The sequence below is a fragment of the Zootoca vivipara genome, chromosome 14, assembly GCF_965207765.1.
Source record: "Zootoca vivipara chromosome 14, rZooViv2.hap1.1, whole genome shotgun sequence".
NCBI lineage: Eukaryota > Metazoa > Chordata > Lepidosauria > Squamata > Lacertidae > Zootoca > Zootoca vivipara.
Window position 1 is genome coordinate 38,200,210 of NC_142597.1, and position 16,579 is coordinate 38,216,788.

Here is a 16,579-nt window from a genome sequence, read left to right on the forward strand (position 1 = left end):
GGAGGCCCTGCAGCCTGAAACCCTGGCGAACCACTGCCAATCAGTGCAGACAATACTGAACTAGAGGCACCAATGTTCTGCCTTGGTATTAAGGTAGCTTTCTACACTCCTATGTTGCAGGGAAAGCACAAAGGAGAAGGACTTCAACGTGAAATAGCAAAGTTTTTGTGTCGGGTTTAGCAAGAACGCCTTGAAGATGCCAGCCTCCCCCCACCAAAGCTGGTGCCATCAGGATTGTGTGTTCACAGACAACCTCCTTGTTTTGTATTGGTTACAGAACAAGCAACAAAAGCAACCCGTGCCACTTTTAGCGCCCAAGGATGAATGAAAATCAAAATGGCACCTACCTCCTACCAATTCAGAATGCACATAGTTTAACATGAAATCATCCTGCCACTCTGGCAATCACATCCTTTGCGTTTCAAAGAGTTTACTCTCCTATGAAGTCTGGATCCAGCCCATTAAGTCTGGGAGATTCTCACCCCAGGGCTCTCTCTCTGGCATTCACCAGGCCTCGGCTCTGCATATCTAAGATGTTACCACCTGCCTCATCGGCACCAGAGGGTTACCAAAGTCGCAGAACCGAAGGTGGACCATGTCTCAACGCTGACCAGTTTTTAATGGCAGAAGTCAAGCAGTTATAAGTTAAATTCAGTACAGTGCAGAAGAGCTCAGTGGTAGAACACATGGTCTGCGTATAGAACAGTGTTTCCCAACCTTGTGCCTCCAGATGTTTCGGGACTACAACTCCCATCATCCCTAGCTAGCAAGACCAGTGGTCAGGAATGATGGGAATTGTAGTCCGAAAACATCTGGAGGCACAAGGTTGGGAAACACTGGTATAGAAGGTCTCAAGTTCCATCTCCAGCACCCCCAAGTCGTGCCCCTGCCTGAAACTCTGCACTCCTAGTCAGGGCAGACAATATTGAGCTAGCAGAACCAACGGCCTGACTCACCATACGACAGCTTTTGATATTCCGATGGCAAATTAATGGAAGGAGAGATGCCTACTTCCTTCTTTGGTTGACCACAAACTCCCACTCCATTTTTACCACATGCGAACGCCCACTTGTCAAGAGTAGGCCCAATTTCATAGGGACATAGGGTGCTACCTTATATCGAATCAGACCATGGATTCATCCAGCTCAACATTGTCTGTCTGAGAGGTGGGAAACCCACAAACCTCCAGGTGTTGCTGGACTCCCAACTCCCCTCTACCCCAGCCAGCATGGCCAAGGACCTGCGATGATGGGAGTTGCAGTTTGGGAGAAACCGGTCTCCACATCCCTGATCTAAGCTGACTGGGAACCACTCTCCAGGGATTCAAGCAAGAGCTTCTTCCCAGCATTACTTAGAGATGCCGGGGACCAAACTCCAAGCTACCCTAAACCTGCCAACAGAAGAATGGCCTGCAAAGCTATTTTATCCTGAGTCCAGTAGCTCTGACCGAATTCTGATCAAGTTATAGGGATTCTGCCTACTATGACTTCACATCCAGGAGAAGGAAACTGAAGTCTTCCAAAGCAGAGTCGCAAGAGCAAACATTAAGAACCAGATGTTGTGACTCCCATCAGCCTCCACCATGCTGACTAGGGACGATAGGAGGCCACAGGTACAACTCTGGCCATGTTATGGAGAGGTGTAGACACTGATTATTGCCTACATCTCAAGGAATGATCAAAATATTTCCCACATTCCTGGTTTGCCAAGTAACAACTTTTTGAAGACAGGGCCGAGCTTTGTGGGTCACGAAAAGGCAAAACACACAAACACAAACAAACAAACAAACAAACACACACACACACACACACACACACACACACACCAATTCTAAACTATGAAGCTGGCCAGATTGTCAGCTGACTCTTGCTTCAACACTGGAGACAAGACAACTCCTCTACCACAACCTGGAGACCCCTGACTAGCTTAGGGGGCTGCCCAGGTCAGGCCTTGTGCATATGGGCATGCACAGGAATTTTTCCAGATGTCAGAAGTGCAAAAAAAATAAAGACCAAAAGGGGGGAGCAGGCGAGTTTCTCAACTCTGAAAAACAAAAACAAAAAAGAATAGGCTACTGCTTGTACATTTTGCTTCTAGAAATGTGGGCTGCACTGCACTTTCAAAGCAGCATCGTTCCACTTTAAACACTCAGGCATCATGGGAAGTGCAGCTTCTTAGGGGGGTGCTGAGAGTTCTGGGGGGACCCCTGTTCCCCTTGCAGAGATACAATTCCCACAGAGTTCCCCAAGGAGGAGGGTTATGGTTTGGCCACTCCAGAAATTGTAGCTCTTGTCAGGAGAATGGCAGTCTCCTCACAACTCTCAGAGCCATTAACAAACGGCATCTCCCAGAATTCTTTGGGGGAAGCCATGACTGTTTAAAGCGGCATGATACTGCTTTAAGCGTATAGAGCAGATGGGACCTTTCTCTTTTTAAAAAAAATAAAAAATAAAGCTAGGAAACTGCAGGTTATGGTCCATCTGGGGGGGGGGGCTGCACCCCTTGCCTCACCAGTAGTTGTGAGAAGTGAAGCTACAGGGAACCAGGCAGAGGGCCTTCTCGGTAGTGGCTCCCAGCCTTGACACCCTACCATCAGATGTCGAGGAAATAAACAACTATCTGACTTTTAGAATATGTCTGAAGGCAGCCCTCTTTAGGGAAGTTTTAATGTTTGGTATTTTATCGCTTATTATTATATTATTATTCTGTTGGGAGCCACCCACAGTGGCTGGGGAAACCCAGCCAGATGGGTGGGGTATAAGTAATAAATACTTATTCTTATACTTCTCATCATCATAGGTGCTTGATATACAAAAATTCAACCCGCTTCTCGCCTACCAGCATCAGATGCCCGAGGCGACTGCCTCAGCCTACCTAATGGGCAGTCCGGCCCTGTTTGAAGGCCAAAGCCTGTTTTGTTGGATGCACCATTCAGCTCCTCAAGGCTCACACACTGACATCATCATTGTTTTCAGCCACTAGAGAGCCAACGGCTGGAGTTTCCTGCTGCTGAAATAGCATCTCACTTTCCCCTGCTCTGCGTTCCTCATTCTGTGGAAGCAACGCAGATGCCAAGGTCACCCACTGCAAAGGAAAAAGAGGCCTTTGGGGTCAGAGTCAGACGTTTTCTCCATTCGCTTGTCGCAAAATCTCTCCCGATCTTTGCGTTTTCTGCATTTCTGGGGAAGCCCAAGGTTTCTCAGAAACATCTGCTTGACAACCACAGGGGGAGTGATAGTCAGGAAATTTGGCTTGCCTGTTCACAAGAGAATTGTGCATTTTCAGTTGGAAACTTCCTTGATCTTTCGATAATTTGTGGGGGTGAGGGAAAAGGGCTCACATAAAAACCACCCGTTGTTTTTGGTTGCTGGTCGTTTCAGTTTATTATGTATTTTAAAGCATTTCTAAGCCGCTTCCTGTTTTTTTTAAAAAAAAACTCTTAAGCTGTATACAAAGATGCAACCAAACAAAAAAAAACGGATTGGGTCATACCCACATTTAGCCCTTCTCACAATAGACCCATTGAACCTAATAGGCGTTGCTAAGTTAGAGCCATTCATTTCAATGAGTGTACCTGGAATCACAGAATTATTATTTTTTAATCATTTATCCGTTCAGAAAACAGGGATTCAGAAATAACAGAGGCCAATCTTGTGGGTTAGGAAAAGCCTAGGGAAAATATTATATGGGATCTGGAGGATATGTGGTTTTTGTTCTGATATGAGTTTGCTGGGGGGAAAGCGGCAAATACAAATATGTATAAATTAAAAATAAATCACTAGGGCGGAAGTCAGTCAGTGGTGGGAAAGGCATGTATAGCTGAATCAAGCTTTTCTTTGGGGTGTAACACTCCAGGCTACAGACTGGCAGGGGAAAGCACTGCTTGTTGGGATGTTCCTCCAAGAGGAAGAAATTTCTAGGGGAGAGAAGCCAATGTTGTGGCCTAGTGGTCATAGCTACCAAGTTCTCCCTTTTTTTTAAGGGAAATTCCATTATGCTGCATAGGCTTCCTCGTGAGAAAAGGGAAAACTTGGCAGCTATGCTAGTGGTCAGAGGGTTGGACTAAGACCTGGGAGGCCGGGGTTTTTAATCAGCCATTAAGCTCATTGGATGCGACCTTAGGCCAGGCATCCCCAAACTGCGGCCCTCCAAATGTTTTGGCCTACAACTCCCATGATCCCCAGCTAAGAGGACCAGTGGTCAGGGATGATGGGAATTGTAGTCCAAAACATCTGGAGGGCCGAAGTTTGGGGGTGCCTGCCTTAGGCTTTACCAAAAGGCTCATGAAATATAAACAGCTTTTTACCAATAGATACGTAAGCCATATTTTAGGTCACCCGGATGCCCTCCAGATATTTGGAACCAGCGTCCGAAATTCGCCAGGAGCATTTTGCACCTGGCTATCATCCACCTGCGACCCAGTGAAGATGCCCGGGCAACAGGATGGCACCTGACGTCTCCACCATCCTTGGAATTTGCCCAGTTTCACACACTAACAACAACACATCTTGCCAAATTCTGTTATATTTTATCTGCATAATGGTAATGAATTTCAGGAACCAAAAAGTCACGTTGAAAAAGACGACTTTCGAGCCCTCTGGCGCCAAAATGGCAACCAGGCATTTCGTTTTGGCGACCGTAACCCTGGTTTAAGGAACCATTTGGCGCCTAGCTTATATATCTGAGTTTCTAATGCTTTTTGGAACTACAGCCCCCACCAGCCCCAGCCAGATCACAATGAGTTCCTCAGTATTATAAGGCAGCACCTGAAGTTCTGAAAGCCAAAAGCGTACGGCGTAAGATTTCACGGGCTCGGAGTCCGGTTTCATCAGATTCACTCAGTTGTTATCCTCCGTTGCCAGAGACACACAAGGGGAAAGGGATGGAAAAATGGTACCGGTAGTAAACAGTCGGGTCACAGGGGAGCCGGGAAATGCAAGAGGCAGGAGTGCTCAGGCATTTGTGCACAAACGCACAAACACACCCAGCCCTGCACCCAACAGCCTCGTGGGTCGCCAAGTGCTCAGTCTCCAACCTTGCTTATGCATTTGTTTGTTTAAAAGCATTTATATATCACGGAATATTTCAAAAAAAAACCAACCACCTCTATGTGGTGTGTACTCTAAAAGCAAACAGTATATCCTTAAAGCATAAGCTCAAACCAGCAGAACAGCAACACACACACACACACACACACACACACACACACACACACACACAATGCATGCATCTATTTTTGCAAATGACTTTAGAGCAAGCATCCCCAAACTTCGGCCCTTCAGATGTTTTGGACTACAATTCCCATCATCCCTGACCACTGGTCCTGTTAGCTAGGGATCATGGGAGTTGTAGTCCAAAACATCTGGAGGGCCGCAGTTTGGGGATGCCTGCTTTAGAGGTTTTCTTACAATCAAGCAGGATTTACAGTGGAACCTCGGGTTACGTACCGTCCTCCTTACGAACGCTTTGGGTAACGAGCTTCGCTAATCCGGAAGTAGTTGCTCCTGGTAGTGAACTTTGCCCCGGGATGCGAGCGGAAGTCGCACGGTGGCAGCGGGAGGCCCCATTAGCAAAAGCGCTACTCAGGTTAAGAACGGTTTCGGGTGAAGAACGGACCTCCGGAACGAATTAAGTTCATAACCAGAGGTACCGCTATATTTGCACAATAAATATATCAAGGTGAATGAAAATTTTCTGGAATAGCTCAATGGGGAGAGCATGAGACTCTTAATCTCAGGGTCATGGGTTCGAATCCCATGTTGGGCAAAAGATTCCTGCATTGCAGAGGTTGGACTAGATAAGCCTTGCGGCCCCTTCCAACTCTACAATTCTAGGAAAACAGAAATTCAGAAGAGTCAAACATGTAAAAACAGGCTCCAAGCAATGACTTAGCTACCACCCTCCAATTCTATATTCCCTGGTGGGGAATTAATCTAATTGGCTCCACCACAGCCAGCACAAAGAATAAGCATTGTTGGGCACTCGCTGAGGCCTGCACTGCCATTGCCAACTTCTGGAGCCTCTTCCGCCATCTTGGTCCTCCTCTGCCTAGCTATGGCTGCCTGTCTGCCTTTCCTCTTTCAGCAAGGGAGCAAGGCCCAGAGTGAGGACATGAAACAGATTCCTCTATTTGCCTCTGGATTGTGCTCAAGGAGAGAAGGCAAGTATCTGGGCAGCAGTAGCAGCAGCAACCGGGGGGGGGGGGAGTGGGGAAACTGCAAGGCATCTAATCCAAGCCCACCCCCCAAAAAATCTGGGCCTCATATTGATGGTATTCCTGGAATAAACTGGGCCTCATAGCGTTGGAATCCAAAGACAGGACACAATCAAAGGGTATCAGTGGGGGGAGGGATGTGATCCATAATAAACAGGGGTGGAGGCTCTTTGGCCCTCCAGATGTTGCTAAAACTCCTGTCAACCACAGTGCAGAATGGCCAATGGGGAGGGATGGTGGGAGTTGTAGTCCAGTAACATCTGGAGGGGGAACATGCTCCCCACAGAAGCAGCTGTTACTACAGGGATAGCCAGTGTTGATGCACGCCAGATGTTGGACTACAACTCCCATCATCCTTGACCATTGGCCATGTTTGCTGGGGCTCAGCACGGTTGGAGCCCAAGAGCATGTGAAGAGTCACAGGCTCCCCACCCCTATGTTACTAGAAAATATGCACACCCTGTTAAGGCTAAATGCCATATTGGGCAGTGCTAGAAACACAGCTATATAAGCAAATTGCTAAATGGCACCTTGAAGCTAGGTTTCGGTCGCCACAACAGAATGTCAAGGCACCTCCCCCCCCCCCGATGGGATTCATTATTATTATTATTATTACTATTCAGTCCATTTCTATACCACTTTATATTTTAAAGAATAAATCTCAAAAGCGGTTTGCAACACCTTAAACATCAAAGAAACCAATCCAGAAAAAAACCAAATTCAAACTTCAAGGAAAATTATTTCAGATCAGATCCTTCTCTAAGTGACATTTTGCTTCCCCCAGTCACCAACCTGGCACCCAGAAATCTTCACATGGTCACTGTTGGATCTGCACCAGTTGCAAAACGCGCCTGGCGCCTGGCTAATTTCTATCGCTGATAGCGGGCATGGATTATAAACCCCGCTCCCAAAAAAAACCAAGTTAAGGAATTCGCCAATAGCAATGAAGCCACCTGAGAACGCACACAGTTGCTCCCAGATATTACCAGACAGGGCAAATCCATCTTGCACGGAAGAGCCGTAGCTTAGCGGTAGAGCACGTGCCCTGCATGCAGAAAGTCCTGGGTTCAATCCCCAGCATCTCCAGGTAGGGCTGGGGAAGTCCGCTGGTCTGAAACACTGGAGAGCCTCTGCTAGTCAGTGCAAAACATACTAAGCTAAGATAGGCTCAATGGTCTGACGGCAAGAGGCAGCAGAGCTTGTTCAAGGCGCTCTCTCCAATCTGCTCCATTGGGGGCAGCAGAGCAAAGTTTTCCCTCTGTCCTCAGTTCAGCAGTGCCATCCCTGCTTTGAGAAGCCGAGGGGAGCCCCCCACGCAACAGACTGAACAGGAGTCATCCCCCCCAAAATGCAACAGGACAGGCTTGCCATGTTTTGAAGGAAACAGAAATGAAGCATGTCCGGTTGCCACATTACGAGTCCCCAATGAGCAGATACTATGCAGACACTATTTTATTTTTTTTAACCCGAAGAGGAAGCAGTCGTACCGTTGCGTTCCATAGCTAGTTCAGCAGAAATTAAATACCACCCAAGATTACCGGGCAAGTGGCTTACATACGCACCATTGCATTCAAAAAGCACCCACGCCTCTCAGAGAATCCTGGGAACTGGGGTTTGTTCTGGGAATTGTAGCTCTGTGGGAGCAGGCTGCAGTTCCCAGGGTTCTTTGCAGGGTGGGGTGGCAGATGCAAAAGCCCCCTTTACAGGGGGAATGCGCTTTAAATGCATGGTATGTGTGTGGAATCATAGAATTGTAGAGGCGGAGTCCAACCCCCTGCAATGTAGCCACTGATTCCAGCTGTGTTGCCAAATTCCAGGCCAGTAAGAAGGGTAAGGAAGCTTGGCTATGTGCAGAAGGGATGGTTTTACTTTACCAAAAAGGCACATAGATGTATGGCTTGAGAGACAGGCCGCTTGCATTAAACACACACCCATAGGACATATCATTGGGGAGCAGGGTTTTTTTTCCTCTCCCTCTCTCTCTCCATGTTTTCCTCCACCACCACCCCAAAAGAAAAATCCTACCCAGAGGGTATGCCCTCTCCAGCAAAAAGGGGGCGGTGGGAGAGGAAAGGGAAGGAAAGGAAGAGAATAGAAGGACAGGCCAAGGAATCCTAAACAAACACCATTGTATAAAGCAGCCAGACAGCGCCCCTCCCCTCTGAAAAAGCAAGTGTTGCAACAAGACAGTCATCAACCTCCTTCCCCCCCCCCCCACTGCACAGTGCAGACATCACTTCCTTTTCTGAGTGTGGGGTTAGCACACACCGATACACACCTTTTCCTGGAAAATAAACCATTGCTTCTTTTAAAAAAAGCTTTTAGCCATGTTTAAGACGTCGCCAGTGAATTTTTCAACCTGCAGCTATGGTTTTATTGATTGGAACGGGGCAAATTACTGGTGGATTAAGATTGGGGCTTGTTGTTTACACGGGTTTCGTAAAGCACGACTGTGTGTCAGAACAACAAAAAAGCAACAACCACCACCAATAATAAAATCCTTAACCATGCAGTCGCAATACATATCTTCTGGGAAGCAAAGTCCGCAAGGAGTTGGATGGGACTTACTCCCAGGTAAGTGTGCAGAGCATTGCAGTTTTAGCAAATAAAAGCATTCATTGAGGGGAAGGGCACTGCTTCTTTGGCAAACAGCAGACTACTGCAAGAAAAGATCTCACGGTTGCAGAAGCGATCTGTCCGCAAGGCTGCAAACATATACAGGGCAGCTTTTTCCCTGTGAAATGGGTATTTGATGGTGCCCAACAACAGGTTGGTTTGTCTTCTCAATTTCAAAATATGCCCCTGGTAGGTAGCCCCAAAAGCTTAGGGGGCTCCTATTATAGATACACACTTACCTGGGAGTCAGTTCCATTGAACTCAGCGAGGCCAACTCCCAAGTAGACATGCATACACTGAGAGGACGGATTATTCTTATTCTGCCAATGTAATCACTACCAGGGGGGAAAATGCATGGGGAAATAGAAAGCTATAGCTTTTCTATTTTTATTTTTAATCGCGAGTGGCCATGCTGGTCCCTTTACAAAAAAGGAGGAAAAATCCAAGAAACAGCAATACCTAACACTGTACTAGTAATAATAATAAATGCAGTGCCCAGCAAGAAGAGTGCATGCGGCGTACATATTTATAATAATGAAGCCCATTATTTATTATTAAATGCAAAAAACCTATCGATAACAAGGATAAATAAGAGGGTTGTCGCCCTAAGGGAGGGGATTGCGCTGCCAGCTCAGGAAAGAGACCCAGAGTGTCTTTGTGACAATTGTCCGCGCGCATATTGGTGCGAGAGGGGAAATAAAGGCGCGCGCGCGCACAACCCGCACCCAGACATCCCCCCCAAATTAATTAATTCCCGCGGGAGCTGAGGGGGGGGATGGTAGAGGACCCCCTGGTTAGCTGGCACAAAAGCAACCCCCTTTGGCGGAAAGAGGGGGCGCCCTCTGCGTACCTCCAAAGTGCGGATCTCTTGCTGGGTGAGGTCGTTGGAAGCGGCGCACTTGGTGCGGAGCCCCTGCAGGCTGGAGAGGGAGATGTCGATGAGGTCTTGGAGCTGCCCGCATTGCTGCAGCGCGCAGCCGGCCCGGCCGGGGCGTCCGGAGGCCAGGCCGTCCGGTGGGGCTCGGCCGCTGCGCCCTCCTCCGGCCCCCGCTGCCCCTGCCGTCCGGCCCGCGGCGCACTCTTTCTTCTCCACCATCCTCTCGGCTCCTCTCCGCGCGGCAGACGCTCTATCCATTCCTCGGCATCGGGGAGGTTGGGGGGGGGGGGGCGGGTGGCGCGGCGACTCTCGGAGCTGAAGACAAGAGGGAGGGGAGGCGAGGGCCGGGGAAGCGAGTCGAGGGCCGGGCCGGAGCTAGACCTTCCTCCGCCGCCGCTGCCCGATCGAGCCCCGACGACGTTGGGCAAGAATTAATTGCCTTTCCAATTGCATGCACTAATTATTATTATTTTAACGATAGTAATCAGCGCAGCATCATACAAGGGACCCAAAGTGCATCTCTCCCCCACAAAAAAAAAGAAAAAAGAAAACTGAAAATGAGTTTATTTTCCCCTAGGGAGCGAGGAGAAAAGGGCGGCAGAAGAAGCTGGGTGGCGGCGATGCAGGGCCAGTCGCAGCAGCAGCAGCCGCGCTGCAAACTAGCGCTCTCTTCTTCTGAGCTTCGCTTTCCAGCCAGCTTTGAATATCAGCTGGGGTCCAGGTCACGGTTGCCGACGAGGATGCTGGGAGTTGTAGTCCTGCGGTGTTGTTTTGGTGGGAGGGAGGAGGGAGGGCGCTTCCCCGGCTGCTCGCGCTGTTGTCGGCGCGCGCAACAGCCAGGACGGCAACCGGGACAATGCTGCAAGGTTGCTGCTTTTAAAACAATACTAAACCTTTTAGTATTGCGGGGAAGGTTAGTGGCTGAAAGAGCTGTGAATCAGGAAGTCCCTCGTTCAGATTTCACGCCTGCTGCGAGCTTTGCTATATAGAAGATGGCTTTATTCCTGCCTCGGTCTTCCTGTCTGCAAAAAAGAGGGGGTTAGTGGTATCATCATACCTTACAGGGCTGTTGTTAAGGATTATAATTATAGATAATATGCGTGTGAAGTGCTTCGGACACGCTGTGCAAAGGCTAAGTGATAGTTTGAGTTGGTTACAGGTAGGTAGCTGTTGGTCTGACGCAGTCAAAACAAAATAAAAAAATCCTTCCAGTAGCACCTTAGAGACCAACTAAGTTTGTCATAGGTATGAGCTTTCGTGTGCATGCACACTTCTTCAGATATTCTTCAGGTATTCTTCAGATCTGAAGAAGTGTGCATGCACACGAAAGCTCATACCTATGACAAACTTAGTTGGTCTCTAAGGTGCTACTGGAAGGATTTTTTTATTTAGTTTGAGTTGGTATTATTGCGTTTGATGATGATGAGTACGGAGGGTGATGCTGGGATGCACCACCTGTGGAACTCCTGCCTAGGTGTTTTATACCCCTCCAAATTTAAGCAAAACAAAGAAAGGAAGGACTAAGACAGACTGCAGCTCTTAGTGGGACTATTACCTTGATCCAGTCCAATCCCCTGGCACTACGGGGTTTTACTTACTTATTTATTTATTTTTATAAACCTTTTAATTATCCTCCTGTTTAGGTTTTTCCTCTGTCTTTCTTATTCATTCATTCATTCATTTATATATTGCATTTATGCCCCACCTTTTTCCCCCCTCCAAGGAGCTCAAGGTGCTATACCTGGTGCTGGAATGACTCCAGAGACATTCCTGTTTAATGCCGAAGAGCGCCTCACTTGCGAGGCGGGCCACCATGCCTTTCTAAAAATTACCTTCCCAACACGTTCCATAAATACATCAGGGCAGCGTGTTTACACTCTGTGTAAAGAGACGGCCGAGTGGCCTTTTCACACTTCAAGCGGGCACTTGCATAAACCGACTTCTTTGGCCAACATAAACACTTAAGGGCCTGAGTCGCGTGGCTTCTTCTGAGCACCCTGAGAGGCCCTGGTGTTGTTGTGGTCCCAGCTGGGCAGGACACCCCATGGCAAAATAAGGCAGGAGGGCTCTCTTGCCAAAGTGGGCTGTGAACACCCCACCCACCCCCCGAACAAGTGGAAGAAAGGAAGTGAAGGGGAACTCAGGGGTACAGAACATGTGCTTTGCTGCCCTGGGGCAGTGTATGCCCTGCACATTTAAAGTGCATGGATTCCTGCAAAGAATTCTGGGAACTGTAGTTTTTTTTTAAAAGGGTACCAAGAATTGTAGCTCTGTAGGAATAAACCACAGCTTCCAGGATATATTTCTTTTGCAGAGGGAGATGTGTTTTAAATGTAAGAGCTTCTCCCCTCCCAATAGGCCAAATTTCTTAGGGGGAAGGGGTGGAGCTAAGCACCTAAATAAAGGTAAAGGGACCCCTGACCATTAGGTCCAGTCGTGACCAACTCTGGGGTTGTGGCGCTCATCTCGCGTTATTGGCCGAGGGAGCTGGCGTACAGCTTCCGGGTCATGTGGCCAGCATGACTAAGCCGCTTCTGGCGAACCAGAGCAGCACATGGAAACGCCGTTTACCTTCCCGCTGGAGCGGTACCTATTTATCTACTTGCACTCTGACGTGCTTTCGAACTGCTAGGTTGGCAGGAGCAGGGACCGAGCAACAGGAGCTCACCCCGTCACGGGGATTCGAACCGCCGACCTTCTGATCAGGAAGCCCTAGCTCTGTGGTTTAACCCACAGCGCCGCTTGCGTCCCCTCAAGGCAGAGCTAAAACACACACCTTGCCTTCACAACCGCTCCCCAATGTTGTGCCCTCCAGATGTTGCTGACTACAACTTGCATCACCCCTAGCAACCGGCCATCCTGGCTGGAGCTGATGGCAATTGTCATCCAACAACATCCAGAGGATCATAGAATTGTACAGTCGGAAGGGATCCTCAGAACCATCTAGTAGTCCAGCCCCATCCTTGATCTTGTTCCTTTTCCAGCTGCACTTGTTGTCCATTTTATCTGCCCTCCTCCTCTAGAACATTATATGGTTCCCAGCCATATAATTTGATCTGATCCAGTGCTCAGCCGTAGAGCACCCGAAGCATTAAAGAGAGCTGCTGAGCATAGGCAGAGTGCTTTACTCGCAAGCATTTAAGGACTAGGAGGTAAGGCAGGCACCCCCAAACTCGGCCCTCCAGATGTTTTAGGGCTACAATTCCCATCATCCCTGACCACTGGCCCTGTTAGCTAGAGATGATGGGAGTTGTAGTCCCAAAACATCTGGAGGGCCGAGTTTGGGGGGTGCCTGGGGTAAGGCTTCTGAGTCAGAGGATGGTGCAACAGCTCAGAGAGGCCGTCAAACCCTTAAACCTCGCTGGTGAGTGTGGGTGTGTTTGCATCGATTTCTGTGTCCCACTGGGAACATTTGGCTTAATAAATAGCATTTGCCACAGAACAGGCCACAGTCCTCTTTGATAATGTGCCGAAAGAACGGGCTCGTATGAGGAAGCAATGTGCTGACTAAACATTCTCTCCCCCCCCCCCCCAATTTAGCATGAATGTCTACATCCCCACATTCTTCCCCTTGGCTCAAAGGGCCCAGATGGTGTTAGTTGGGAGGGGGCGGGAAAAGAGAAAGAGTGAGAGAGAGGCTTTGGGTCCTTGGACAAGGATTAGACAAAAGACAAACGCAGGCCTTTTGCAGACAGAACTGAGAGGAGGAGATGGCAAAGTGGGGAGCCTCTTCTCCTCACAGGGAAAGCCATTGTTCCCTCCAGAAGAAGAAGAAGAAGAAGAAGAAGAAGAAGAAGAAGAAGAAGAAGAAGAAGAAGAAGAAGAAGAAGAAGGGGGGGAGGGAGGGAGGGAGGGAGGGAGGGAGAGACTTTTAACACATGACTGCAACTTTTGAGTGTTGGCTTGGGGAAAGTGGATGGAGAAACATTTCCATTCCTCACTCTGTAGGACTAGAACTCCTGGATGCCCAGCGAAGGTGAACATTGGAAAATTCAGGATTGATAGAGGAGAAAGTGCAATAGTTCACGCTGTGCAATAGTTAAATGATAAAACTCACTCCCACAGGAAGCAGCGGTGGCCACCAATTTTAAAGGCTTTCAAGGAGGATTGGGGAAATTCACAGAGTCTTCTATAAAGGTCTGAGCAGTGCTATACATTAAGCCAAACAGCGTATTTACCTCTTTTTTTAAAAAAAGAAAAAAGTGAGGGGTGGAGAGAGAGAAACCATAAAAAGAAAGAAAGAAATTGAAGCACTGTGCAAGTCCCTGGGTCCAAAGTTAGGCAGAATTTGGAGCTGCGTCCCTTTGAAGTACATTTTTTCCTGTCAAAATCATTCTGGACGCTGTAGTTTGCCCCTTGCAGAGTTTACATTTCCCAGCAAATGTTAGCAAGCTACAGTGCCCAGAATTCTTTGACGGAGAAACTGTGCTACAAATTCTGAAGAAGTGTGCATGCACACGAAAGCTCATACCAAAATATAAACTCAGTTGGTCTTTAAGGTGCTACTGAAGGAATTTTTTTATTTTGCTTCGACTCAGACCAACACGGCTACCTACCTGTAACTTGTGCTACAAATGTACCTTAAAGTTATAGTGTGTCTGCAGCCAGGGCAAATCCACACACAATGCACATTTAAAGCACATTTCTCCCAAAGAATCCTGGGAAATGTAGCTTAAGGATGCTGGGAATTGTAGCTCTGTGAGGGAGAAGGCACAGTTAAAACAAATCCACTTCTAAAAGCAACAACAGGCTTTTTGCCGTTTGAAAAGTTACAGGGAAATTTACATTGAAAAGTGTGGGGTGAGCAGTTGGATGTGTAAATGTAAGTAAATCAGGCCGAATGCTTTCCATACTGTAACTGCTCTATAAATAAATCAGAATGGCTGCTGAATAAAAACTGGGCATAGTCTCACCACTGTGTAAGCCTTGCCCAAGCAAACCAGGATAAATACGGACATAAACTGGTGATATGATATGGCGATGCCCTAAATTGTCTTGCAGAGCAGCTGCATTCGGGTTCAGTTTGATGTTGCTGCTGAGTTCTTGCGAAGTTTCCCCCACCCAGTAATACATAATGTTCTTTGTGGAAAAGAAGGAAAGAAAGAAAGAAATCTATTTAGGAAATAACATGTGGCTTGAGTGCACTTAACGTGGAGCTTTGCAAAACACCCACAATACCTTTTAGCAGAGATTTACCTTGTGCTGAAATCATAATATTTAACGTGCAATTACTCAACTTGATCTGTTTTAATACAGGTAACGGAAATGCTCCTTTGAGAAGCTTTAGAACACCGAGATTTGGAGAGCTGGGACGCTAATTGTTTTCAGAGAAAGAAAGCTTTTTATTATCGATGATTTCCCCTCAAAGGCTGCCTCCCACACACCTACAGAATACCTTTTTTTTTTTTGGCCTGTGGCACATATATAATACATGAGACAGAGCAGCAGGTCTGGCGCCGTGATGTGACTATATGGAGAAATTAGTTGTGAACGGAGATTTAATAATGGGATTTGAACCCAAACCTGCCCAGCCTAGCTGCTATGCCCCGGTGGGTCCACAGCCTTATGCGTGAGATGGACAAATGTATTTTCTTGGCTCCCTCTCCTGTGATTGCAACAGCAGCATTTTTATTTACTTTACCTTGACAGTATCTAGTATGCTAGAAAGCTGTGTTATGCCAAGTCAGGCCATTGGTGCATCTCGCTTAGCATTGCCTGCACTGGCTGGCAGCAGCTCTCCAGGGTTTCAGGCAAGGGCCTTATGACCTCTGAAATGTGTTCATGGGAGTGGTGTTTTTGGATTGATTTTGTTTTATTGCGTGTTTTGTGCTCTCATGTTGCTTCTTTAATGTCATGAACCGCCCTCTGATCTTCGGATCAAGGGCGGTACAGTGGTACTTTGGTTCTCAAACTCAAATCTGTTTCGGAAGTCCGTTCCAAAACCAAAGCATTCCAAAACCAAGGCACTCTTTCCCATAGAAAGTAATGTAAAACGGATTAATCCATCCCAGACTTTTAAAAACAACCCCTTAAACAGCAACTTAACATGAATTTTACTATCTAACGAGACCACTGGTCCATAAAATGAAAGCAATAAACAATGTACTGCAGTCACACAATCAAATCAATCAGTAGCTGAACTGGGTTCCACGCAGTCACAAAAACAAAGAGAGCCGCGAAAACAAAAACGCAAAATAAATAGCAAAAGCAGACAGACCTCAGCATAACACTCGAAACGGAAGGGTAACACTCAAAACGGAGCATGTTCGGCTTCCGAAAAAAAGTTTGCAAACCTCCGGGTCTACAGTGTTTGGGTTCCAAGTTGTTTGAGTACCAAGGCGTTTGAGAACCAAGGTGCCACGGTATACACATTTCATAAATAAAAATAAAATGGGCCACTGTCTCTTGACCCAGGAGCCAGACTCTTCTTATTCTCTTGTGTATAATCCCGGGCACAGAACAGGCGTTTTGGAGGATGAAGAGACACAAGCAGTTCGTTTCTCCATCTGTTTTTGGAAGCTCCAAAACCACCACAAAGGGCAGGGGAAGAAGCATGTTCTCCTCGGCGTCTGTTCCCGCAGTCTGAATTTCATGCTTTGTGTGCAATCTGGGCTTCCTTGGTACAGTATGGGGTGGGGGAGAGAGAGAGATGCCTCATTAGAGCAAAATAGCTCATTTGCAGCCAACTAGACAGTCTACGTGGGCAGCAGCGCTTAAAAGCCTTTTGTTCGTTCAGGATGGGGAGTGAATTACTGGGATGGTAACATGGAGTTCCCCGCCACCATCTATTCTGCAAAAAGTTCTAGACAAGCTTCCAAAAAACAGCTGCCATGCAGTTGCAGAGACTTTTGAACTCCTATTTGTTTGGAACA

General features: G+C 47.5%; 1 protein-coding gene and 1 long non-coding RNA gene across 2 annotated transcripts in view; one reads left to right on the forward strand and one right to left on the reverse strand.

The window, feature by feature from the left end:
* LOC148683575 (kinase suppressor of Ras 1-like) overlaps positions 1-10,396 on the reverse strand; it is an 80,760-nt gene extending 70,364 nt beyond the window's left edge. Inside the window, exon 1 of the mRNA XM_088658203.1 lies at positions 9,681-10,396. Within this exon, the coding sequence (XP_088514329.1) occupies positions 9,681-9,965 (285 nt within the window). The 5' untranslated portion in view covers positions 9,966-10,396. The remainder of the gene's footprint in view (positions 1-9,680) is intronic.
* A 93-nt stretch (positions 10,397-10,489) lies between these two features.
* Positions 10,490-16,116, forward strand: LOC148683577 (uncharacterized). The gene is made up of 2 exons (XR_015947029.1): positions 10,490-10,745; positions 14,964-16,116. It is a non-coding gene; the product is annotated as an uncharacterized LOC148683577 (long non-coding RNA).
* The last annotated feature ends 463 nt before the right edge of the window (positions 16,117-16,579 follow it).